General features: G+C 35.2%; 1 protein-coding gene across 3 annotated transcripts in view; it reads right to left on the bottom strand.

The window, feature by feature from the left end:
- Positions 1-26588, bottom strand: part of HEATR5A (HEAT repeat containing 5A) — a 59093-nt gene extending 32505 nt beyond the window's left edge. For 2 of the 3 annotated variants that reach the window (XM_009646702.2, XM_035902083.1), the window contains exons 1-14: positions 26504-26588; positions 24675-24951; positions 23399-23610; positions 18656-18764; positions 17979-18128; positions 17543-17714; positions 15381-15541; positions 12625-12880; positions 11337-11492; positions 10254-10504; positions 7039-7150; positions 6022-6174; positions 4579-4678; positions 3707-3816 (exon numbers count right to left, since the gene is read on the bottom strand). In XM_009646702.2, the coding sequence (XP_009644997.1) occupies positions 3707-3816; positions 4579-4678; positions 6022-6174; positions 7039-7150; positions 10254-10504; positions 11337-11492; positions 12625-12880; positions 15381-15541; positions 17543-17714; positions 17979-18128; positions 18656-18764; positions 23399-23610; positions 24675-24800 (2068 nt within the window). In that variant the 5' untranslated portion in view covers positions 24801-24951; positions 26504-26588. Of the gene's footprint in view, positions 1-3706; positions 3817-4578; positions 4679-6021; positions 6175-7038; positions 7151-10253; positions 10505-11336; positions 11493-12624; positions 12881-15380; positions 15542-17542; positions 17715-17978; positions 18129-18655; positions 18765-23398; positions 23611-24674; positions 24952-26503 lie in introns of those variants that run through there. The other variant, XM_035902084.1, reaches the window with a different exon arrangement.
- Between the last annotated feature and the right edge of the window lie 215 nt (positions 26589-26803).

Raw genomic sequence — 26803 nt, 5'->3', positions numbered from 1 at the left:
CTATTTCAGGAGTTTCTACTCAAAAAGCAAAGCATAAGGAGTTTACTGTAGGTTACATCGTGATAATTTACACTGGTAGTTAAAACTGCCACATATTTTTGTACATAATATTTCAGACAAGGTTGTGCATTGTATATAAACAAAAACATCAGGCTTTCCAAGTCAGACTATTTTAGGTTATTAAAATAGTCCCTGCAGTGACAGAACATTTCCAGTGCTGACCCACATGTGATGAAAAAGGTCTGGCTTATTGGATAAGTAAATTGTGTTTAAAAAAAAATGCAGAACTGATCTTAAAGAATATACACGCTCTTTATACAAATATTCCGTAAGAATTCACCTCCAGAGCATTCAGATTGCAAAGTCAAGTCCTCATGAATTGGGGAATGTCAGCATTAAGGAGGGCTTAACTCCACGTATCCAGTTCTTTGCATTCATTTGCATTTGTTGATAGATGAGCATGCAGTTACCCGTTTGCACAGGTCGCTTATAATTGCTTAGAGTTGTTGCTTATAATTTTTCAGCACACAGAAGTTCCAAAAAGTGGGACCACACAGTTATCAGCACCTCATAAGCCCAAGCAGAACCATTTGTATAGCTGGAGGTGGTAGCTGCAAACAGCTGTTTTACCCCTCCTGAATCTTGAATCTGTTCTGAGAAAGCTGATTTCCACGCCATACCCCCCAAACTCCTGTCCCCATCAGGCTCTCTCCCCTGCAGGCATCTGTTGCTTTCCCTGCTTCCCTGACTAATCAGCAAGCATGTAATTTTTCCCAAAATGCTTGACTCAAATCTAAACGTAAAAGGTTAGCACTATCAAATGCATTCCAAGATGCACAGATAATGTGTGAAAGGGACAGAAATCCAGTCTTTTTAAAACACACAGTAATTAAAAGTTACTAAAACCAGCTCGCTCTTTATTATAGATCACAATAAAAAATGTGAAAAATCCCCTTTCTACAAAAACAGCTTTTCAAATAAAATTTAAAGGAGATACTCAGCAATTTTAAGCCAAATTAACATTTATTTTAGTACCAGACACTTGGCCATCCTCACCACGTCAAATAATATTATCCCAACGTAAAGCAGCTCAAAATTTTGAGCCAGCGTTCTAGCTATTCATCTCACCCTATTAAGAAAGAGAAGTGAATGCTCGTATTCAATTTTATCGTTTAGACAGTGGAACATAACAAGCACAAAAAGCTGAAGAATGAAAAGAACCCTAATGAGTTGTCTGACAAAACACGTTAATTTCAGACCACAGAAAACATCAACAAATCTAATAATCAAAATTCAAACTACTGAAATTATTTGTGTGAAATTATCAAATTGGACGTTACAATAATGAAAATTTTTACATTAACTCACAGGAAATAAATGTTTTAGCCTCAAAAACATAAGCACTTCAGTATCCAAAACTAATGACATGTGAAAATGATGAAGAATATAAATAATTGTCTTAGAGACAGAACTTGCTTTTCCCAGCATAACAAGTTCATACTTTGTTTCAGCTAAATTGCAGTTTTAACTGTTCAGACACTACAGAAAGACAGCACCTGGAACATGCTAAATATTTTTCACTGATGTTCAAGTTAACCCAATACATTCTTCTCGTATCTGTCACTTCTGAAATAATGCAAAAAATAATCTACTACTCATGCACACTCATAATAAGCCTTCATAGTTCTGCTGTTTGAGCAGATACTGATTTTTATTGGTGACAGAAAGCAGTGAGAGAACTATCAGAGAACTATCAGGAAGGAACCAAGCAGAGCCTAAACAAGTCCTAGTATCTCTGGCCTCAGAAATCTAAAGGTTTGAGCTTAAAAAAAAGGCTTGGAGCTATGAATAAAGAATCTGTTTTCAACTGTTTATTTTGCTGGGTATTTTGTTTTGTTTTTCCTCCTCTGCTAAAGAAAAAAACCCAAAACTTTGCATGTTATTTGCAAATACTAAAAGCTTGAGTTACAACTTACAGTAAATATCCCCATCACCGATTTTCTCAAAAAGAAACAACTTGCACATTTGTAGCCTCTGGCTAACTACCCAGATGGAAGAAAGTGAAAAGAAAAGAAATAAAACCACAAACTGGTGAAAGCTTCTCATTCAGCATGTCACCCTGAGCCATGCACAATGTACCGCCCTGTGCAACACAGAAGTACCCCTACTATTCATCCTAGTGATAACAACTAAAATTAGACATCGAAGAAACATCCTGGGTTCCATAATCATATTGTTTTCCAAAATAATTTATTATAAAAATCCTCATATTTGCAAAGACACAGTTTCTACATGAAGCTGTCATACTGGAAATAATATGGAAAGAAATGTATTTGTTTCAAGCTTTACCTTAAACACTTTTTTTGCATTTCTAAGTGATACATGCTTACACGTTAATATATATAACAGACCCTGAAGATAAGCTCTGGCAATATATGCATTTCTACTCTTTCTCCAGTCTCATACTGCTGTATTACAAACAACTCTGAGACTACATCTGTCAAATTACTGTTTTGCTTCTAAGGCTATTCACAAAGCAGGGTGACCACTTATTTATAATAAACCTTTTAAGGTTTTTCTTTCTTTATTGGTTTTAGATTGCAGCATCCTCAGCTAGGATGCTCTTTCACAAGATTCAGACTTTACAGGTCACAGTGTAAAATACTGTCTATTTTTCAATAAAGTTAGAGCATATGCAAAAATCCCAAACAAACCAAGAAATTGCCCAAACCACCCACACCTAAATAGCCGTACTCTATAGAACATTGCCCCTGTAATACAAGAACCAAAGAAATAATTTACTGGAAGGGATGAAGGTGTAATTTTCAGTCTTTTAAGTCCAAGTCACAAATGAATATTATATACTAGGCTTCAAGCGTTATATACAGACTTCGTACGTGACAACAGCTTTAAGGCAAAGGTCAGGGATCCGTCCTTATGAAGATTCACTTAGCAGTTACCACTAGATGGAGCAGATTATTTGAGTAAGAATCCCCTCCATGATACAGAGGACACCGCCAATTCAGTGCTGTCTGTCCCATATTCTCTCTGTCCTGATGAAACACCCCGTACTTTTTACAGCTGTCAAACACTCTGGTTCTTTATTTCAGTCCATACAGTACTCTATGGCAAACTATATTCACATGACAATTTAAAGATGACAAAGTTATTTCATGGTTTAGTTGAACTGTCAGACCCATCAAACTGCAGTGCATAGTTTTTGGATTAGATTTGAAAGAGTGCTAGTTATGTTCTGCTACAGAAAAGTGAGCTTATCCCCAGACTTTTTCTTTAATTTGTCTTTAAATACAATTTTTTTTATCTGCAATCTGCACAGGATCAGATGAATTATATCTGTAATATATAAGTCTATTTGAAGCAATTAAATTAAATTCTTTTAATGGAGTATATTCAATTGGTTTATGCTAAGATTACACCTTTTGGATTTAGGATTCAATGGAACGTAGAACAGGCATCAAAGTAAATTCTTCAAGTAGTTTAAAATTGCAAGGTTGTCTACCTTCAAGTTTCAACTAAAAATAAGACAGAAGTCTGCATTTGTAATAGGAGAGGGGAAAAAAAGCATTAAATTTGTTTATTAGAAGAGGTAGAACTACTCCTTACTAGCTGAATATATGTTGAACAAAAACTTAAAAATGAGACCATCGTATTTTTAACAGATATCTCTTTATAAGGAAATACGTACCCTCATAGGTCTTTGGAGGCAATACTGATAGTAATTCATAAAGTTTATGTCTGTAAACCGTTGATGATGTTTTTAAAGAATTTCCATATGATTTATAAATTGAAGAAAGCCTTAAAATATAAAAAGCACATCAAAGATGTTAAAGACTTTAAGCATTACACAACATTCCAGTTTAATTTGTACCACTCTACTGAATACTTTTAAAATCTGTACATAATATAAGTACAATTTTGATTTGCATTACCAATAGTAGAAGAAAAACAATTTATTCCACATGTTCTGACAGAACCTCTCTGTTCTTTATTCCCAGTCATTACTTTTATTTAATACAAGATAAATTAATAAGACTTTCTATTGACTTTGATTGTATCTGTATTTATTACAGCTAACTCTGCAGTGGATATATCTATGTAAATTTGAGTTTAGAGCCCAAATACATTAAACCACTACATATTCTGAAGGCAAAAATTGAAAAATTATAAAACCCTTTTCCAGTTTAGCTCTGAATCTAAATATAAAAAAGGCCATCTCTAAAACTTTTTGTGCAAGCATACTCTTGAACTTTATTTTTTTAACACAAAATGATCATGCTTAAACATGAATGTGTATGTTTGATTTAAAAAGTAGAATACACACACTAACTTAACAAAAGCATGCAATAAATTCTTCCCTAGCTTTTTTACATGATAGTGGAATCTGCAAGACACATTATGCCAGCTAAAGCATTCAGCTATACAGCTGAATTCTAGATTCTAATTTTTGTACTTTGAAAAGAAAGTTCTTTGGGAAATGCACTAAATCAATTACAAGAAGATTACTCTGTAGCTTTTCAAAACTAGAGTCTCATTTAACAGTTTGATATACACACTTACTGTGTCAATAAATCAACAGCACTCGGGAGTGGAGGAAGAAGTCTCTGAACAACTTCATCCGTAAGAAGACCAGCACAGTGGGAAACAAAGCTTTTGATAGCTAGAAAAGGAATTGGATTTTAACTTACTTAGTGTGAGATATCTAGAAGAAAAAAAATCACATCAGTGAAGTAATCACATTATTACCTCACTAATAATTTAAAAGTAGAAGAAAGCATGCAAAAATTAAAGTATTTTGACCAATAATTTAAGAAACTGACAAAACTCTGAAAGGAAAAAAAAGCCATATTTACAGATGCACAGTATTGGTGTCTCAGCTTGGACTTTTACCCTGACTTTTAATTGCATATGTAAATGCAAGCATTTTTTGCTTTTTGTTATGAATTGGGTTATGGGATATAACTCAACTTCATGATAATTACATGATAATATAATAGAAAAAGAGAAAAAAATGGAAGAAGAATGATGATCAGATGACCTACTGCTTACTTTGCTACTTTTTAATTTAAATTTAGCTTAATTACTGTACTTTAAGAAACAACTTATATGTACAGAAGTATTTTTCATTATTTACAGAAACTTAAACTTGAGTTAGTAGTTCAGAAAGCATCTAGAGAATATACAGTATTAAAGACCTATTTCCAAAAGGCTAAGAAAATATTTAAAGCTTAATTGTTTAGGTTCCTTCTAAAATGAAATTACTATTGAATTACATACTTTCTGATAGATTTTAATAGTGAGAGAGAGAGAGGTGATCACTATACTAGGGTTCACATTTCTGCAGTGCAAAGGTCTCTTTAGTACTCTAGAATATACGACTGAAACATTAACTATTTAAAGATCACTGGAGTCATCTCTTAGAAACCCAAATTCACAATATTTCGTGATGAAAAATTGCAACCTACCAGACAGCAGCCAAATACATAGTACTCTTTACTGGCTGAGAATCGCAACTTCCTTTTTATAATTTTTACCTGACTCTTCCCACTCTCACAATGTGTTTGACTGACTCACCAATTCTATTATGCTTACAGTAAGTCAGCTATTAGGAAACAGTACTGCTATTTACCAAATATAAAAGACTGTATAAACAACAGAACATACCCAGTTTTGGGTCCTTATTCATTACCGTGTTACGTATGTTAAACAAGAGAAGAGAAGCAAGCTTCCTGATATCATTTACTGCTTGGAAATCAACTGATTAGAAGAACAAGAGGAAAAACACTCTTGGACTTGTTGTTTGTTTTTTAGAAAAATGAAACACAGGTATATAGATATATAGGTAAATACATATATACAAGCATATATGTTGGGGAGTGACCACATCCTTTACCATCCAGTGAAAAAAAATCAGTATGAAGTATCGATGTTCTTTCAGAAGGAAAAACAAACAAACAGCCAAACTATAAATATGCAGAGAAAGACACAGGAAATCCTGCTTACCACAGAGAGCACCAGCACGACCTTCCAGTGTTACCTGCCAGGTAAATGAATCTCCTCGTGTCTTCTCTGTTTCTAGGTCTTTGGGAGATGATGGAAAGATGCACTTCCACAGTAACAGCACTCGTGGCAGATGGTGTTGGACAACTGCAGGACCTGTAAGCGTTGACAGTTGTCGTGCCAAGGCAAAGATTAATAAAATTAAATTTTCTCTTTGGTTCTTTTATCTATGTTCACAAAATCATTACAGATACAAACAAAACTTTATGCTACTTTCCCAGCCATCTCACATATCACTTCCCAAATGTTTACTGTCTTAGTGCTTCATTTTCATGCACATAACTACATACCCACTGACACATATACAAGAATGTCACCAAGCCAACTATAACTTCTGTTTTACTAAGTACAGACCCTGTGGATCACCAGCATAAAAAGATGTAATAAGCAAACATTCATTATAGGTTAATGTACAAAGTGGGTTTTCCCTAATCTAAGAAAAAAACAGGAGCTGTTAGGCAGAGGTAGTAGCTGAAAACACGAAAGGTGCCTAAAAATATGAATAAAACAGATAAAATACATTCTTCATGAGTAATTTAGTCATCACAATCAATACTCTGACCACTAATAAATATCAGAAAGTCCTGTAAGATTTCAAGTGCCTGACAAGAGGGAAATACAAATGATCAGCTCATTTTGTTCTGGGATAGATCTTAAAAAATATCAGTAGGACCACAAAGACATTTGGTTAGACTGACTTCGAAATTTATCTTCTACACTTAATTAATAGCAGTCCCACCCAATCACTGTTTTCAGCCATTGCTTCCAATGAACTAATAGCAAATTTGGAAGAAATTACTTTTTTATTTTGGAAAGTTTTTCTAAAGATTACGACTTACATTGTTTTTTAAGAATTATTTTGCAGTGCTAAATTAAATGAAACATCAAAAAAACTAAAGTCAGAGAAAGAACACAGAATAGCTTAATTCAGTTTAAGAAAAATTGTAGAAAGCTACTTACCTAATGTCATGAGGGCCGCTATCAACAGCCATCCAGCCTGTGTTCGCTGCAGTGAAATGCGACTGTTCTGAGAAGCAGAACACAGCAAATCCTCTGCTACTGTCATGATTACCTTCAAAGTTAAAGAGAAAAACAGAGCATCAGCATGTTAGTAACTACCAAATGATTTTTCAGTACTATTTGCTGTGATACTTAATCCTACTTCAGTGTTCCCAAAACTATAGCAAGAAACTCAGGCTCGTGAAGTTGCCATGACCAACGCCAGTACTAGTCTGGGACAGCTTCAACAGTTCCTGCAGGGTACTGGGTAAGTTCCTTTGCTGCTTCATGGCTAAAAGTGGATATATAAAAGACAAAAGTGTTCCGATACGCTGTTTATGCCACTATGTAAAAAAAGAATGGCACAAGACCTACAAATTAGAGCTCAGAAGTGGTGAGAGGGGTAACCATTTTTTTAATCCCCGTTTTAGAATAAGGTCTATCATTCTTGCTGACAGTTTTAAATCAACAAATGGTATGACTAAAACAAGTTAGAATGGTATGATGTGATTAGAATTAATCCTGTCTTAGTTTCTCCAAAATAATGGCACTTGCCTACTATTATGTGCTAAATGCAAGGTGTCAATCTGCACTTGTTACCAAAGGCCAAGCTACCTAGAAGTTACATGGAGGAACACATGGTGCTTTACAAATTGTTTGCTTCAATTATGTTTCCATATACTAAAAAAAAGCATTTCTTACATCTTGCACTACATCTGGTTTCCAAAACAAACTACTTGTAAATTAGTGTTACAAGTAAGAAGTGTCATTAATGATAATACCATTAAAAGCCTCAGTATAGCCGATTTACTTCTGTAATTTTTTTGCACACTATAATTTATTTGGACAGTATAAACAGCATCATTCTAAAATTTATTTGAAAAATTACAAAACTTCATGAAAGTTTGCACATGGAAGTTTGCTTCATGGATTCATGGAAGTTTGAAATTTTTACACTTCCAAAACTTAATGAAATATTAACAGTCTGAAAATATTCGTTTCCCCAATTCCATAATGCTATCAGATGGTTGTAAATGAAGACATTTATTTTGACAGATCCCCAATAGATTTAAAATATTTGATTCTAAAATTAAAATGGCACACTTCTTAAGTTATACTATTAAAAATTACTAACAGCTTAGTATACTTCAATTACCTGATAAACAAGCAACCTAGAAGGGACTTAATTTAATGATTTCTAACCATTTTCTTCTCTATGTACTAGGAGAAATGTCTTATTTTGGAAGGATTTTTTTTGAACTGAAGTATAAGCACTAGTACAGAACACTAAATATACAGAAGCCCCCTAATTATTTTGTTCTCTTGAATAGGTTCCACCTGCAACTCTAACCACTCTCTCAAAGGAAAATGCATTAATATAAAACAGCTTCTGTCCAGGCTGCTACTGTCTGCATTTGATATTTCCTTTTCAAAACTGCTCTATTTAACACTGCTCTCTTTCATTTCCTCAGAAGAGGAGCTGGTCTGGAATCTGGCAGTGTTCCTAGGAGAGAATGGATGTCAACTCCTCTGTTCTCCCCCCTGCCAGCTTAGTACAGAATACAGCGTTTCTCCCACACTTTTCTGTGCCCTCCCATACCTCCTCCTGGCCCTATTTCATCCTATTCTATTCCACTAAAAGAAATCCTTATTAAGAATTATGTTTCTCTGTTCAATAGAAACTTTAGGTCAGCTTAGGTGTATAGGATTTGAAGGGCACTTATCTATATAACTGCGCAAACCACAGTCATTTTGTTCTCTCCACACGGTCTTTCAGTAATCATGAGGAAAAGTTTTTAAAAGCTAAGAAAAGCAGGCTTTTATTTTTTACATGTATAAATTGTTTCATCAGTAGTTGGGACTTTGAGGGTTGAGAACTGTAGCTAGCAATGTCTGTTAAAGAGTGGCATTGAACTGTTAGTACTCAACAACGCTGAAAGGGTGGGCTGGAATCACTGCAAGGAACATTTTTCCCAATGTACTAAAGCATTCCTTTCATCTTACAGTGGTGTAATAACAAGAAGAAAACCCACAACCCTTGTGTCAAAGCGTACCACTTCTTCTCCAATGTCCACTGGCTCCGAAAGAGATATTTTCGAACTCAGAATGTAAGTTTCTACATTATGCAGAGCATTAGCTGCTGCTATTTGTGTTGCACCATGGTTTTCCAACTATGAGTAACTCTATGGATAAGGTTCTTATTGAGAACAGTTTCTAGTCCTGGTCTGGATTTCTACATCTGCATATCCCTAGAACTTCAGAGCACAGTATATCCTATCTGCGTTAGTGGAGAGATTAGTACAAGCATCTTACACCATGTTAATGCAAGAAATTGGTTTCCATTACATTCTGAAAAAAAAATAAAAAAATAAAAATGAAAGTGTGTATCTGTTGGACTTGATTAAAGATTTTGTTGGATGACCAAAGATTTTCAAGATAATACATAACTGCTGTTATTGGTGTAAGCCCTGACTAAACTGTACACTGGAGAGTCACTGATGGGCCCAGGAAATATTTGGCTTAATCTGTGGTTGAATGAATTTTCTTCCAGGAAACTTGTTTGTAACATCACAGCATGGGATAGATCCGTATGGATATTTCTAATGATTTTTTTATAAAAGGAAGATCTTTTTCCATTGGCAAAGTCTGATACATTTCAGCTGTATGTACTACAGACTAGGCTTTTCTCACCATTGACACTGCTGAAATGTCAGCTTTCTAATTTAAGCCAATGTCAAATGGGGCCAGAATTGCAGAAGGTTTGATCTTGCTGTAAAGAATTTAGTCTGAAATTCTGAAAAACGTAACTCTACTCAGAAATGTTTTCTCCAGGTAAACCTTTCCTTAGATTGTTCAATTTAAGTCTTTACAGCTCCACAGAATTGACTTCTGTCCCAAAACAACAAATAAACTTCTCCCCTTACAAACTTCTCCATTAGAAAAAGCTAGCAGTATAAGTGGTTTATAAAGTCATTAGTGACATTTCCCAAGAAATTCACAATCCTGACACGTGAGAAAAATGCTGTTTCTTTGAGTTATGGTATGCTTCAAAACCCTTTCTTGAGGAAAGAAAATATCTCATCAGTATACTGGGTTATGTGATCATGTCATAAAGAATACATGCAAATACTACTGCAGAAACATCAAAGCCTATAAATAAAGTAATCAGACCATACCTTCCCTTTTCCATGTGGAATTCCTAAAGGGCTGTGTTTTACTGCACCTAGCAAAGCAGCAATAGCAAAACTGTAGCCAGTTACTGCTTCTGGGGAGGATTTCAACACAGTAAGACGTTCAATGCAACGATCCAACAGTAGGGACACATAGGAGGGCAATGCTACTGCAATACAGCGTAAACACCAAGCTGCCGTTAGTCTCACTGAAATGCTGGGATGAAGAATGACAGAAATTACTGCTTCCAGAACTCCTGAAAAATAAAATGCATAAACACACTTAAAAAACAGGCAAGCAGATTGTCAAACAAGCAAAAACATATACAGAGGACAGGTAAACATACCACTATCAGTACAGTTTCTGTACTTCTCTTTAAAAAGTCCTATTTATTTTTATGGTGAAGTATTTCTTATCAAATTTAAATACTTAAATACTTTTCAAAAAAAGTTACCCTAAATGAAAAGTAACAATATGGAGAAAACCTAACATATTATGCAGTTGTTCACCGACATGCATAGAAATATCTGTAAGTATTCCCAACAAAGCAGTTCATGCAGTGGAAACAGATGTCCACTTGAACCCATCCAGAAAAAAAAAAAAAATCTCACTGCAGCTAAACAAAAACAATAAAGGCAGATGAAGATTCCCAGCTCAATCAATCTGATTTGCTATAAACATTACGAAGTACTGGACTTTAAATACAACCCTTAATGGAGTTAAATTTGATAGTGATTTTTTTTTTTTTAATTAACATTCTAGTACAGGCTGGAGAAGATATAAAACTCTTTGGGGGCAATACCCAACGACTTCCTACAGCATGTAAGGTAGGCAACTCCCCCTCTTCCTTTTTTTTTTTTTTCTTGTTTAAAGTTTAGTGGAAGAAAACAGAAAAGGATAGAAGAACTAAGGAGGCCCAGGTGAGGAGACTGCATGCCAGAAGAAAGGTTGTTATAGTCAATGCCAGACAAAGGATCCCAACAGATTTGAAAGAATTGACAGTCTAGTCATAAGAAATCAGAGAAGATCACAGTGAGCAAAGGAATATATTTTGTACTCTGGTTCCCAAAATAATTCAGGGCTTATACCTGTACTGGAGTCTTGTAGCAATGGTGCTGCTGTAGTTCCTAAGCCATAGATGAGACTTCCAAGTTCCTGAAGTGCACACACAAGCACATGCTGACTCACTGTTATATCTGTTGTACTAATCCTTGTTTCCACATTACTGTCACTCATTGCAGCATCTGATAACACAATATAGGAAGATCCCCAGGAAATCATTACCAAAATGAAACAAACGGATCGGAAAAATGATTTTGCTATGATAAGTTGTTCACATTACCAAATGAGCTTTTATCGTTACCATTTTTATAATTGACCAAACTGTTTTCATAAAGGATTATCTTCACTGAGACAAACACATTTCTATTACACAAATGGGTAGTGTAGTAATGCCTATGGGGGCAGGAGGGTAGATAAAATGGAAACTACCAAATTGCTTATCTTTAAGTGACTGGGAACAGTGGCTAGTAAGAAGCAATGCTATTCTCAGCCTCACTGAAAGTGACTTGAATAGGTCAAGTTTGATATAAACTTGCCAGATTTTACTACACAGCAGGAAAAAAGAAAGGGAAGGAAAGAGTAAAATAGTACAAGAACAAACAAGCGAGACAGTGGGAGCAGGGGATAAAGAGGGAGCGGAAAATCTGGAGTTTTTTGAAAGTTCATCTTTTGAGACACAAATGGTTATGTCAGTTTAGACATTTAACATTTAGATGATCAACTAGGATACAATATGCAGCTGTACACCAGGGGACAACTGGTTATGCCCAGCATTCTCTTTCTTTTCCCCTACCAAGGACAATGGTGGGAGATCAGCAGCTTTTTTTGGAAGCTGTGTGCAAGACTTGGTCATGCAAGAGATCTGTCTTCTCCAGGAGAAATGCTCATTTTGTCAATTAGGAACAAATGCTTCTTTTTTGAACCATCGGTAGTGTCAGCAAACGCAAGGCAAAATCTGACTAGACATATATTGACTGCCGATTGAACTTATTTTACAATACTGTCTATATTTTATTACTGCATTATTTATTATTTTATTATATTTGTAATTGGTTAAAATGATATTTGCCAGGGAAGAAGTATTTAAAAAGATGTTTACAGTTGTGTGGGTACACACGCAGAAACACAGACACACACAAACAAATAACCAGCCCAAGTTAAAAACAAAGCAGTCCATCAAAAGCTCTCTACATTATTATGGTAATAAATCAGCACTATATAGTCTATTTCTGCAGTCTCTGGATTAGGAAGTTGGACAATCACTTAAAAAAGGAGAAACAGAGGCTCAAATGGATAATCTTGTTAGACCCATACCCACAACTTTCTTCAGTTTCCAGATGGCCTGACAAATCTCCTTGGCAGCTGCAATTTGAGCTTTTTCCCCAAGAAGGCCTCCTACTGTAGCTCGCAGGATAAATGAAACGCAGCGGCGACAGCCGATAGCATCCATCTGACTCTGAATAGCCTTAGGGTGAGACTGAGACACGAGATCTAGAATATGGGAAAGGAAGGCAGAGAAGTTCCTTTCAAGCCATTGTGCTCCTAATGTAGAGACAAATACCACATATGCCTGGAAGAGATTTGAAAAGAAGCCATATTTTAGAGCAAAATCGTCTGGAAAACCACTGCCAGCTATCCCACATACATTTTTTTTTTTTTTATCTCTGCACATTGCCACAACTAGAACGTTGCCAAACTGAGATTATTTATACATGCATCCATAAATCACATACATTCTTGCTTCAGGTAGCTTCAGGTTTTTTTGATCTATTGAAAACATTTAAATTACTACCAAAACTATACAAGCAGTATTACAGCCTGCTTTGACTGTAAGTTGATTCAAGCTGCTTGCCCATGTTATTTCATTCCGGAGTGTGAGAAATGGCAGCTTACCCTGCACAGGCACTTGTTATGTAAAACATTGTGTTTGGTCTCACTGAACAACAGCTTCCAGCTATTTAACATTCTGCACATGGAACCCAAATTTAATGTATGAATGCATTTTAAGAACTACTATGTTACAAAACTATAACCCATAACCCTGAGAGAATTTTGTTATTATAGGCTATGAATTAAGGAATATTTGCAGCCCCCAAGCACTGCTCTTCATCTCAATGAATTTTAATTGTTTGTCTTGCAATGGAGGTACCATAAAAAGACTGTGTGTGTCACAACAAAGAGAAAGAATGCAGAGTCCCTTTACAAATCTAATCACCACAAGCCCACTTATTTTGCCACATAATATGCTCCCTTACAAATGTCTTCCATGTGCCTGTGTTAGATTTTTTTTAAACCAATAGATGTGCTGCCATCAAGAAAAGGGAGTACAAAAAAAAAGAGAATACGCAAATGAGCACACAAAATTCCTCATAAGAAAGTTCACAAATACTACTCATATCAACAAACTTCTATATTTGCCTCATACATACTTTGTCTCATGTCTAATATTAAGTAAACTATTCACATAAAAGAAAATGAAGTATTTTAGACAGAGAAACTGTACTATCAGATCCTATCAGCATCTAACAGCTCTTGAAAAATACAGCTTAGGCTTCATAATGTACCAGTACATTACCCCTGGTTTACAGATTTGAAAACTGAGGAATTTAACAGGATAAATAGACTTGTGAAGAGTCATACTGCCATGCTATGTCTTGAACTACATCTTGAACCCGGCTGTGTCTTGAACAAATATAAATTCTTCTTCCATATGTAAGAAGTCATCTTCAGTGTTTTTCTCGTTTTTAAATTTATAATAAGCCGCAATTCACATAATAATTAATATATTTTATAACTGCAAGCATTTTCTACTTACAGGGACTGATGTACACACAATTTCTCAAGTTTTGCTTATGGAAACATTGCATTATTTTAACTGTTCTGGTGCAGTTAGAGTGTACCATCTAGCACAGGTACTGTTGCATTAACAGGGAAATGTATGAAAAGGAGACAGCCTCCAAAAAAACCCAGTACAAATAGTCAAAACACTGAACTGAAATATCTATTCCTGGAAAACTAATAAAACCATAAAACCACCATGTATATAGAACACCCTAGGAGCCTGGCAGGCATTTTCTAGGCAAATAGCTGTCAAGGTATTATCGCTCCCCAGCTTTTCAGTCTCTCTGCCACAAGTTAATGCTTCCACCCAGCATGATCTGAGCATAAAGACAATTTGTGAGCACCTTCTAGCTGTTTCAGTGTGAAGTCTGGCAGCTTCTACCAGTAACTCAAGCTAATTTACAGATTTTTGCACTGCAGAAGTTGAAATGCACTGAAAAATTCCCTTACTGGCAAAGGGCTTGTATAAAATAGCTGTGGGGAACTGTACCATTAAAATAATCACAGCTGTTTGATATGCAAATGGCCACCATGACCTCTAGTCTTGATTTACAGGCTTAACAGTTGAATATCTAGGTCTTAGCATGTAAATGCCAAATAAGATAAGATTTACAGGAAGAAGCCAATCTGATATTATCTGAAACATTTATACTGTTTTTACCAGCATGCATTATATGGTCTGACTTCAGTTCTGCTCAGTTAACAAGATTCTGTCCTCTAAGTGAGCATCCTGGAACAGAGCAAAACAGACATTTGGGGTTTTTTCACTAAATTCTGCTTCCTTATTTTTCAGGCACTTACTCAAAGCACAACCATTCTTTCAGAATGGGCCTGGAAATGTCCCTATATAGAAGGAAACTATTCCAAGTTCAAAAAATTCTTTAAACTTCCCCTTTTGTTTTTAGACACAAGGTATTATGTTTTAAATTAAAAATTTGAGGAAAATACTTATTTATATAACTTACTTGAAATTCATATCATGAGAAGCTTTCTCAAGTAATACATATTTAATTTTGAAAATTTCAAGCTATCAGGTAAACAATAAGCAACATCAGAAATCTTTTTTCTTTTCTTCCTAGCATAACTCAAGATGTAAATCCTTATTTTAAATTATACACATTTCATCACAGATACAAAAAAAGGACAAAGTAAGAGATATATGGAGAGCAAAACAGTTATTATAGGAATGCTCAGCAATCACAGAAAATCATAAATAACACGATCCAAACCTGGGTGACTCCAACTCTAACATCTCTGCTGACTGAACTGGTCCCTTTCAACATATCGCCACTGGCTCGTAGAAATCCACAACTTCCACGCAGAAATCCAGTTCCCAGTAGCTCCATCACTTCTTCCAAAGAGATTCTGCGAAAGTTATGCCTGGTGGATGCTAAGATTAGATGTAAATCTTTAGAGGAATAGCTCTGTAAAACTTGTTACATTTTAGAAGAAAAGTTTCAGCTCTAATCATTTTAGGAAAAGCAATTTGCACAAATTCAGTAGCACAACCAAATCCAAATACTGCTTGCGCATAATTTCACAACAGAAACTATGACATTTTAGGACTCAGTGGTCCAGCAAATCACAGTATTTCTCAAGTTTTTCTGCTTCAGCTATCTTTAAATAGTTTAGGCCATCGCCTAATAGTATACATATAATTACCCTCCCTCAGTATTTACCACCTAATCTAAGCTCCCTTTGTAAAAAGATCTGTATGGCCTACTCCTACCTCCCGAAGCATCATGAAAGCCCTGACTAACTCATTCCAGCCCCGACTCTAACTCATTCCAGCCAAAACCAACCCTCTATTCCAAACTCCAGACAGGGCAGATTACCATTCTGCTATGCTTGGCCAGATAAGGGCATAGCAACAGAGTCTCTTTGAAAAAAAAGCATCTTACCTTATTATGAAATTAGCTCTCCAAAATAATCAGAATAAAAGAATATGTTTACAATCTTCTAGGAAAATTATTTATCCCTAGTTCCTATTCGTTTGTTTTATTTCTTGATAGAAAGTTCATTTAAAATACATGCTGGGACACATGTATGCAAACATAGCACGATGACTGCATAGTGTGCGAACCAAATGACCTAAAATTTTCACTGCATTTTTCATTCTCTTTGAAACATTTTATCAGAGAAAGAAGTGAGAGGATTTAAGACAATCGTGTCCAAAAAAACCCCAAAAAACCAACCCAACACCAGCTGCTTATCAGATAAAAAGCAGAAACTTCAGGACTACACAATTCTTCATTGCACTGCTCCTTCCACTTCTCTCCCAGCCCCTTCTAGCCCCGACCTAGCTTCTGTCTCACTTAGTTCTAATTTGTTTTTTTATACTAGTGCTTCTCCACTAAAACCAACTAACCTAGCAGCCGATGAGCTTCTTGCATTTCAAAAGTGCTAAGGCAGGACTATATAACTTTACATTGCCTCCGAAGATTAAAGAAAACTAGAGTTTATAAAGTCAGACTATTTACTTTTTTTAACTTAAATGGGAAACGTGCCAATTGTTTTCTGTAACACAATTAATTGTTTCCAAAGAGATTTCTTAGAAAAATACTTTATAAATCAAGACTTCAGAGTCCTCAGCGCAAATACACAGCCTCAAGAATTTTGAAAGGCAGTGACTTGGGCTTAAAGGCATGTAATTTCTTCATTTGATGCTTACTGCACTGAAGGTTATCCCCGATGCCATTAAAAGCAGAACAAACAGCCTGAATCACACTTACTCGGCATCGTGTTATATTTCATTTAGTTTACAATTAAATATTTAACTTTGGAATCCTAAGATTGGACTGAAAATGCCCAGTCTGAATGACATGGAAGATTTGAGATGTTAACTTTGTGCCAGGACGCTTCAGTTGGATCAAGTGCTGCCTGTCAGCAAAAGCTGTTACATACTCTGTTGAGTGAACAAAGCTGCATGCTCATTTCTGCTTCTGATGACATTTGTACTGCTAGACAATCCAGATGTGGTACTGATGATCGTGGAAAAACAGCTTGAAAAGGTATCCTTAAATCTTCAGTTTGACACAGACACTCCCTCAAATCTTAGTAATTTCTACACTATTGAAGTTAATCTTGCCCTTAAATTCTTCAGGCTACTAATTTCTCTCCATACAATAACAATCTTGTAACAGAGCCAACTAATTTAATCAAATATTTTCCTTGTTTATGATTTTATAAATACGTATACATGGGTTAACATAACAAAACCTACAGCACTTCACAAGAAAAATGTTACAAAAAAGACCAAACCAGAGATAGGCACAGCCAGAAGGAGTTTACATTGTGATTTTACTTTGGGCTTCAACAGAACTTGAGAGTTTCTGATCATCTGACAGTTTTTTTACACATGAGGAGTCAGCAAACAAAGCACATACTTTACCTGTTGCCTGTTTAGACGTTAGAGCTCTAGCCAATACCGTGCCTAAAAGTTTCGAAACTGCTAACCGCACATCATAATTGGATCCTTCAAAGGATTTAAAGCACAAGGTCACAACACTATCCAGGTCTGTACTCCACATAAATACTGCTTCATTCTGAAGTTCAAGAAGACACTAGATGAAAAAGGGAAATAACAATGTTTTGATGTGGAAAAGCACTCAGTGCAAATTTTAGCTTGCTACGTAATACGTAATCTCCCTAACAAAAATAAGCAGCGTGTTGCTTCATGCTAAAATGACTTGAATTTTTGCTGCTAAGGCAATATCAAAGAAATAAAGATAAGCAAACAATGGATTTACTGCTGTGTTCATCATCCATTAAAACAGAATTTTATTTAGGGAGCTTACTTAATAAAAACAGCTATTAGAGCACTTTACCTTTGCAGCAGCACAGCGGACTGCCATGGATCGATCTGTCAAACAGGATCGGGCAGCTTTGTAAATATCTCTATGACAGGGGATAGCAGCAGCTCCCAAACCATTTAATATATTTTGCAAACTAAGCATGATTTCATAACGACCTTGAGACTGAAAAATGAGAGAGAGAAATGTTAAAGTTTTGTAACCCCAAGCTCCTTGGAAATACAAAATGCCTACTACTGAAATAGGCAAACAATGGCTTGACTCTTAGACTTTCAGAAATCTTTTTATGCAGAAGTGAGTTAAACCAGGTAACTTGCTCTATAACACTATAAGCAAGTGAAAACGATAATTCTGTGTTCTACTGGAAAGTGCTCACTAGCAGTTTAAAAGTCAAAACATGAAGTACAGGCTGGAGCAAAAACGTTCTCATTAATAAGGCAATTAGATTTTCTAGTTTATCAAGTTCTTTCATGAAATCAGCTTGAGAATAGCTATGACCCGTCCTTTTATAGTCATAATCCATTAACTCTTTAGTAATTCTTTGGAATTTAGACATTGATTTTTATCCTACGAGTTTCCACAATTTTTTCACATTTTGGTGTCATGCACTTTCTCCTATTCATTGGTCCAGCTACCAACAGTAAACAACCTATTATTTTTCCAATCATTTTTTAAACATGCTGTTCCAATACCTCTGCATTCTTCATTGCTTTAAGCACATTCCCAACGGTGTCAGTAAAACTGTTTCCCAAAATTCTTCCCAATTTTTTGTATAAATAGCCCAAGCATACCACCGCAGCACTAAAACAAAAGCAAATCCAAAGACGCGTGAAAATGGATGCAGTAATAGATGAAAGGGATTAAGACAACTAACGGAATCAATGGGCAAACAACAAAATAACTAAATAGAATGTCCCAAAAATGTAAGTGGATTATTAAAAGGAAAAAAAAAAATGGTCTGTGCGTGACACATACTCATGCTCTAGGAGAAATGTGGATACAAAGGTTGGGAAAATAACAACTGGGATAATACAAGAATTCAGGTAATGCAATCTTCCGATAAATTTTATGATAGGAATACAATTTTCGTATCCACCTTTAAACCTTAACATTAATTTCTAACTAAGAATACCCCGCATCATGTAGTCTATGGCACTGTGCTAGGGCAGATGCTGCTAGAAGTAGTCAGGGACAGGTTTATTTACAACTCGATGGTCAATAGTAGACTGCATATGGTCTAGTAATTAAAATTCTGGTATTTATGAGTAATGATACATGATAAGGAAACACCCTGAAGGAGATAGAAGTATAAGCCCATGTCCTATTCATGGCGCACAGATTCTGAATTTAGTTTCCAGGTGAAATACCTGGCAACTGGAGTCTGTGTGCTCCTTGGCACCTCCTTTACCAAAAGTAAAAATTGCTAAATATTGAGCAAAGAAAAAAAAAAAAAAAAAGAGAGAGAAATAAAGAAATAATTGCTTAATTAAAGAGTGTTTTCCTTTGGATAATTAATTAAGGAAAACACAATGATTTTGTATTGACAGATCTATAACTAAACCAATTAATTTTATGAATACATGGAAAAAAATTATATCTTTAATCCGCTTTTAGCTCTTTGGACAGACCTACTTAAATATGCAGTGACACTGCTCAGCACCCCCTTTAGGAAAACAACATTCTACTTATTCCCCAATTGAATTCAAGTTTCACATAGAGAATTTTAAAATCTCATACTGAACACATTCTTAATCATAAAAATGCATTTAATATTAACAGTAATTCCCTAAATGACAAAGCACAGCAAGAAAAACAAAACTAATGTTCTTTATATCTTATCATACCAAAATCATACTTTCATTGAAGGAACATTTTTCATATTACTTTATCCAAGTCAATACACACCAACAGTTGAGATTTTAATTTTGTTCATGGTGTGGCAGGGCATAAAATCACAACTGCACCATCTTACTACTAAATTGATCATCTGGTGGTCACAGATACTCCCTTTCATTAGCTTCAAGACTAAATAATATATATTTCACATCATAATCTAAAGAAGGAATATTTAACAAATATATACACACACACACACTCAAACCAAAACTACCTTATTATAAGATGGTATAGCCTGGAAACACTTTTTACATGGCTGGCTGTACTGCTGTGTGCTTAAATGTTGTATGAAAGAGTCAAGCAGTGTTGAACAGTGATTTCTACCAACAAAGTGGCAATATTTGTTGATGAGTAGCATCTAGTCACTAAAGATGAGAACCCAGCTACTTCTGCACATCAACATTTAAGTTTCTATAAAAGTTCAAAGCACAGGACTTAGGAAGCTCTTCTGCCTGCCTTCTAGAATTGTATAATGACTCCAGTTGTCTATTTTTTTTCCACAAATGTTTCTTCACTAAGTCCAAACTGTATTAACTATCGAGTCACTATATCTGTCAAATCACAAGCAACAGCCAGAAGTGTCCAAGGAAGCCTGTATATTTATACAAGTTTTGCAGGAAAAAGCCTCTGTACTTGTGTTTTTTCCTCCCTGGCAGCACACTTCCATATGACTCTGTAAGGTAAAGTTAAGTTATTTTCTCTCAGATTTTGCCTTAGCAATCGTACTTGGAGAAGTACCAACAAAAATGCAGAACTAAGATACTTAAACATGTGGTAGAATAGCACTGGGATCAGCTATGAAAGTTTGCTAACCAGCCAAATGCTTTCATAAAGCTTATGGTTTAAAAACAGCCGTAGTGGATATTTTAAAAATTTTGTAATTTGAAGTAAAGTATTAAGCTGTATTCACACTACATGACCTGTCTATCTGATCTCATATAGCATTCACATCACACTCAGTTTTAGTAGGAGATGAGCACCTAACTAAGATTCTTTTAAAAATGCTTGCCTAAAACACTTCCATCTTCCGCTTATATGAAGGAATAAAAATGATAATTTATGAAATAAGAGAACAATTCACTGGATGCTGTATTTAAAGGAGTTTCCAGGTGAATCAACATATTGTGAAAAGTGATGGCAAAGTGTTGTTACCACACAACATGGGCATGTATGCTGAATAAGGACACATGGCAAACAAAGACAACACTTTAATCAAGGTTTAAAAAAAAAAAAAAAAAAAAAAAAAGCAGTCTTTCTTCACTGAACACCAAATATCCAATATACTTGCAGGCCAAGATGAAAGATTTTACTTAATAAGGACCTCTGTAGTTCCAATTATTTTTCTGTAGCCTGTTGTCTCAGTGTCAGTACTGTAAGAAAGCCCTTTTCCAAACCTTTTGTGAAGTGAACCATATTTTACTGCTACCTTTTTCTCCACTTCAACTCTTACTTCCTCTCCTCGCTACTGCTTACATACCCAGCAGGATTCTGAACACTGCCACCTCTCTCTTTCTCTCCCAGATACTTCTCTGCCTTCTAAGTCTGGGTATCTGCCATTTCTTTCTGTCCTTGCCATTTCTCCCTCACTGCTAATGGACTCCATCATCCCTCCTTGCTATGCCAACATCATCCCACTCCCTCCAGTGCGGCATCTTGCAGCCAAAGCAAGGAAGACCTGCAGAGCTTGGTCCCGTACTACAACTCACCTATAATGCTACTGCATCTCACCGTTGAGGAGCCAGCAGTATAGCTGTAATTTACTTTGCAGGACTAAGACCCCTTACAGCAAACTTATTCTTAACTCAAAAGACTGCATAAGAGATCAGTTGGAACAAGAGGGAAACAAAAAAATATTATGGTATTGGAAAATACAACTGACTTGTTGCAAAAATGTATTTTCAGGAAACTTCTCTGGGGTTGTCAGTAACAGGATTAGCATGTGAGGCAAAGAAGGAAGATTCTGCTCTGCTTTGTATACTGCATCATTAACGTCCAGTGATGTTTTACTATCTCTACCTTTATACTTAATTTTCTTCACTATAGTTAAAGACGCGCATTGTTTCAGGAATTAAGGTTACACATAATATTTCCGCACCTTAAGATTTGGTTTCACATCCTGCAATAACACTTCATGTTTCTCTGTTCTGTTGGCTAGGCTTTAGGCGTTTAGTTACAAACCTTTCAGGGCTCCCTAACTATATCCAGCTTCCCAGCTGGATTAAGAAATGTACTCAATAACAGCGTTTTGCACCTGGAGTCGTACTTCTCTGTTTTACTGCTTTACTTAGCAGTATACCACATCCTCCTTGTTTTTTAAATACCTGCTCCCTCATAACTCTGCTACCAATTGCCGGTATTCTCTCTGGCCTGACTTTCAATTGTCTGGCTGGAGATCACCAACTGTCTTCTACCCTTTTGGTTCCTGCTGCACACATACAATATCCAATACCACCACATTCTCTGTTTCATTATCTACCCTGTGGTAATGAACTCAGAGGCGTCATGTCAGGTAAATATTTTTTTTTCTTTTAATAATGTTACATAAATTACTTATGAAAAACTTTCTTCACCTTTTTCTAACAAGCGTTTGTTTGACTTGCTGTAAAGCATGGTTTATTCAATATGACAATATGTACCGCAAACTGGTTTTGTCCCCTCACTGAACAAAAACATGAAGCATAAACCAGCCTTAGTTTGCCCTATTACCTTAAATCATACTATGGTCGTTATAGTTCTGAATGATAGCAACAAGTTTAGCATTCCTACACTCCTAAATAAATTAATTTAGCTTAGCTTTCAAATCACGCAAGGCATTTCATTCCAGCGGATCCAGCAAATACTAGCTAGCTAGGCAGGTCAAATTTTGTTCTAACAAACGCAGCCTACACTGACTCCCATCAGCCACCAAATGGCCTCTGTGTTAAATGCTTCAAAAGTAATGTGATTTTAAAGTGTTTTAATGTGACTGACTTTATGTTATATTTACGTGAATCATAACAAGAAACTTCTAAACAAGGAAGAAAAATATATTTTAAGCTTATTAAACTTTCAAGGGCAATTTATGTTGTAAAGCACTGACCTGACTTTTTTTCCCCCCCCAAGATGCAGCTGAACTACTTACTCAAAACTTTCCAGTAAAGACATAGAAAGGAATGCTACACAAGTACTTAACCACTCATAATTCTGCCCTGAAGGCAGCATATATCTAACGATTAAAATAAAATTATTATAATACCTAGAGGGACGCAAGTGATTTGAATTTGCTTTCAGCTTTCAGATGAATTCAGTTTCTCTTTGTAACACTCAAGTCTAAAAATCTTAGAGATGTAATACCAAAGAAGAAAATTACTTCTTACAACTGGATACAACCACAATAATGATACTAGTCAGGGAGGCTCCCAAATTCTGTGTGTCATATGGTACTGGACAACAGGCAGAAATGAGGGAGCATACCCTCTCCTACATTAACTTCTCACTACGTAAATCTGTCTCTCTTGTTATTACTGGATTTGAAGTCTGGGGTTAAAAAAAATACTTACAGTTTCGTAGGCAGATAACTTGGTGAATCATCTTTACTCCGAATGAGCTCATTGCATTTGTCAATTGTTTGGTAAACAGAAAAAGTGTCTCCAGTGCTATAAAGTACAGCTAAATTCTTGGCAACAAGCCTTCTGGTAGGAGGTCCTGGTGAATTATTTAATAAAGAAGTCAATTGTTCAACCAGTTTCTTCTGGTTTTCCCTTATATCAGCCTGGAAATAAAATCAGTAACCAGTTAAATTTCAGTTACATTCAAAAGTTATAATTAATGCTAATTCTCTTTACTTTTCATTATTACCATTCTGATACTCTGGCATTCTTAATTAAAACTGAACATTTTATTGCATCTTTCTACTTAAGGAAAAGCCATCTCAAATATGTGATTATTTTATTCTTATTTAAAAAAAAAAAAAAAATCACATTTTTGAGAGCATAAGTCTTTCTAGTATTCAGAAGTATTTTCCGTATGGCACTTGAATAGTTATATCTCGCTATAACAAAATTGCCGTTTCTTGCCTCTTTTATGCCTGTTTTAAAATAAAACAATTCATAGAAACACAGTAATTTAAGTAGTAAAGAAGAACTTTAGCAGAGTTTCAAGAAGTTGAGCATCAGAAAAGAAGAACTTCCGTTAAAATAATAATTTGTTTTAGTCTTATCTCAATTTTTTTAAATGCTCTTTAAAAAAAATAAATTAAGAGGCTGGCACTGTATTTAATTTACATATTTTAATATAAATAGCATAATACTTAAATAGCATTATCTTGATTGGTTTACTGTTAAATATCCACATATGCCACTTAATATACACTGAACAGTGAGCTAAACAATTGGACACTTGACTGGAAACAGATCTTTTACATTTGATTAGGAAAATGAAAAACAAAGAAAGAGATGTTACATTCTTGCTTGCTAGAGAACTACCAAATAATTGTGCCATGGTAGGTGGAAGCAGGACTGCCATTATTCATCATAGGGTTGCAAAATGTTGCAGTAATAATCTGAGTTTAAAAAAAAAAAAAAAATCACTTAATGCTTATTTCTTAAATTCCTTTCAAATTGGACAAGTGGCTCTGTCACTTAAAGGGCTGTGACCAAAAACTTATAACATTTTGAAAGTTACCACTAACACTGAACATACTTTCACTGTGTGTACATAAAAGACACGAAGCAAATGAAATTAAATATTGCTCTTTGGTTTTAAACAAAATAACAAAAAAGACACAGAGAAATAGCTCTAAAATGTGCTTGTCTTCCCAAGTTTCATTATACTTACTCTGCTAGTCACTGGTAAAAGTTTTTCCAAAAACTGTAACCATTCAAAAATGAACTCTGCTTTTTGAAATTCACCAAGCTGGTTATATGCTTCTTCATTAAGTAGTAAACTGTGAGCTAACTCCATTCCTTGAAATATTTCTCAGATCTCTCCTCAAACACCGTGGAACAAAAAAAAAAACAACAAAAAAAAAACCCCAAAAACTACCAGAACTGTGTTAATCAATCAGGTTTTCTTCCCCATTAATATATGGTGACTGAATCAGAAGTTTAAACACCTAAACAGAAAAAGAAAAAGATTAATAGAGAGTCAGCAATCATATTATATTTATCATAGAATCATAGAATGCTTTGGATTGGAAGGGACCCCTTGAGGTCATCTAGTCCAACCCCCCTGCAGGAGCATTTATGCTTGGCTTATTAAAACTAAACTTCAAAGGAAAACTTAAAATAAAATAAAAAAACCACAGTAGTTTTATTTAGGTGGCTTTTGTAATAATGGTTTTGGAACTGAGATAATGCTACTGATGCAATATACGAATTAAATATACTTCAGAAAAATCAGAGGGTTTGCCACTGAACTACCATTTTTTTATTCATCTTGTTTTGCATGAAGTGAGGTTTACTAGTACTTGATCATGTACGTATCTGAAAGTAATGATCAGCTGACCCCAAATTACTTTTCCGATCTAGAATTAAGTGCAGCAATAGCAGTAACCTACACCTAGCAAACTCATGTTAATTATATTCACAAATAGAAATGATAACATCTTATTCAAACACTTCATGTATTCCCATTGCCAAGCAAGGCATAAAGAAACAACAGAACTTCATTGCTGAACAAACCTCCAATGCTGTCTTTTTTCAAAAAAACCCACACACCTGAAAAAAACGTTTCAAAAACTCACAGCTCAAAAGAAGTTATATTTTACTTATGTGTCTTGAACTATTTTGGGAATTTCCACATTGTCAACAGGCATAACTAGAAGCAAACCAAGATTAAAAATACTTTTTTTCCCCACTATTTAAATTCCATATAGATTCATACTACAAAAGATAATACTCTGTAGGCTTTGCAAACAAAAATAGTCAAGGAGATTCTGGTAAAATGTCAACCATATTTTAAACTCTCAAACAAATTATCCTTTCCAGAGGTCACTGAGACTGCTGAACACACATTTTTTCCTATGCAGTAACAATATTATAGTGTAAAATGATCCATCAAAGATTAAACGGGCAACACAAAGCAATGGTAAATAATTCAGTACTTGGGTTGTCAGCAAATGCACAGCAGGTTACCTTTACTACTTTCTACATGTTTTTTATGTGAAATTTACTCACAAAGGAAATTAGTCACATCTAACTGACTATAATGAACTGTCACTTCAAATTTACCTGAAATATCAGACAGCTTGACAAGGCTGTAAAATGACAACCAGAGATGAATATACATACCTAAGTATATCTATATATACTTAATCTGCCTAAGTAATAGATGTTCACAATTTACCAGTTATCTCACTCCTAGAATGCTCACAGAACTTAACTCTATCCTCACATTTTTTGAAACATACAAAAACCGTAGGATTACATATTTCAATGAATATTTGAGTAGAGTTTCATCACTGCTCAGCATGGAAATTACATGTATAGGTCACAAACCCTCCTTTTTACCTCACCCAAGGCCTGTCACAATGTCTAGTATATCTAAAGCGCCTACTGCCACAGCAACAGATTAACTTACATACAGAGCTGAGGATTACAACTCATAGCTGTTTTCCCCAACTGAAAAGATCACAGATCCTCGTCACATGCTGGCATTTAACTTACCTAGCAGATAACTTCTCCTCATTGTACAAACTGTCGCTCTGCTACTCCAGGTTCTTGGATAAAGGATGTCAAGATCTCAATTTTCTAGAAAAAGAGTTAACACAAAAATCAACTTTTAAAAAGCACATGAAACACAAGTATCTGTTCTACAAAAAAAAAAAAACCAAACCAAGAATTCCAGAGTCTTGCATACTGACAACTGTCATTAGCCAATAGCTCACCAAAAGGCAGTGAACTGGAGCTCCATAAATATTATTAGCTGTTTACATGTTGCATTTGAATTGGGCAGACTCATCATAT

Source organism: Egretta garzetta, unplaced genomic scaffold, assembly GCF_000687185.1.
Source record: "Egretta garzetta isolate BGI_Z169 unplaced genomic scaffold, ASM68718v1 scaffold79, whole genome shotgun sequence".
Taxonomy (NCBI): Eukaryota; Metazoa; Chordata; class Aves; order Pelecaniformes; family Ardeidae; genus Egretta; species Egretta garzetta.
The sequence above is the reverse complement of the archived record's forward strand: the minus strand, read 5'-3'. Positions and strand labels throughout refer to the sequence as shown.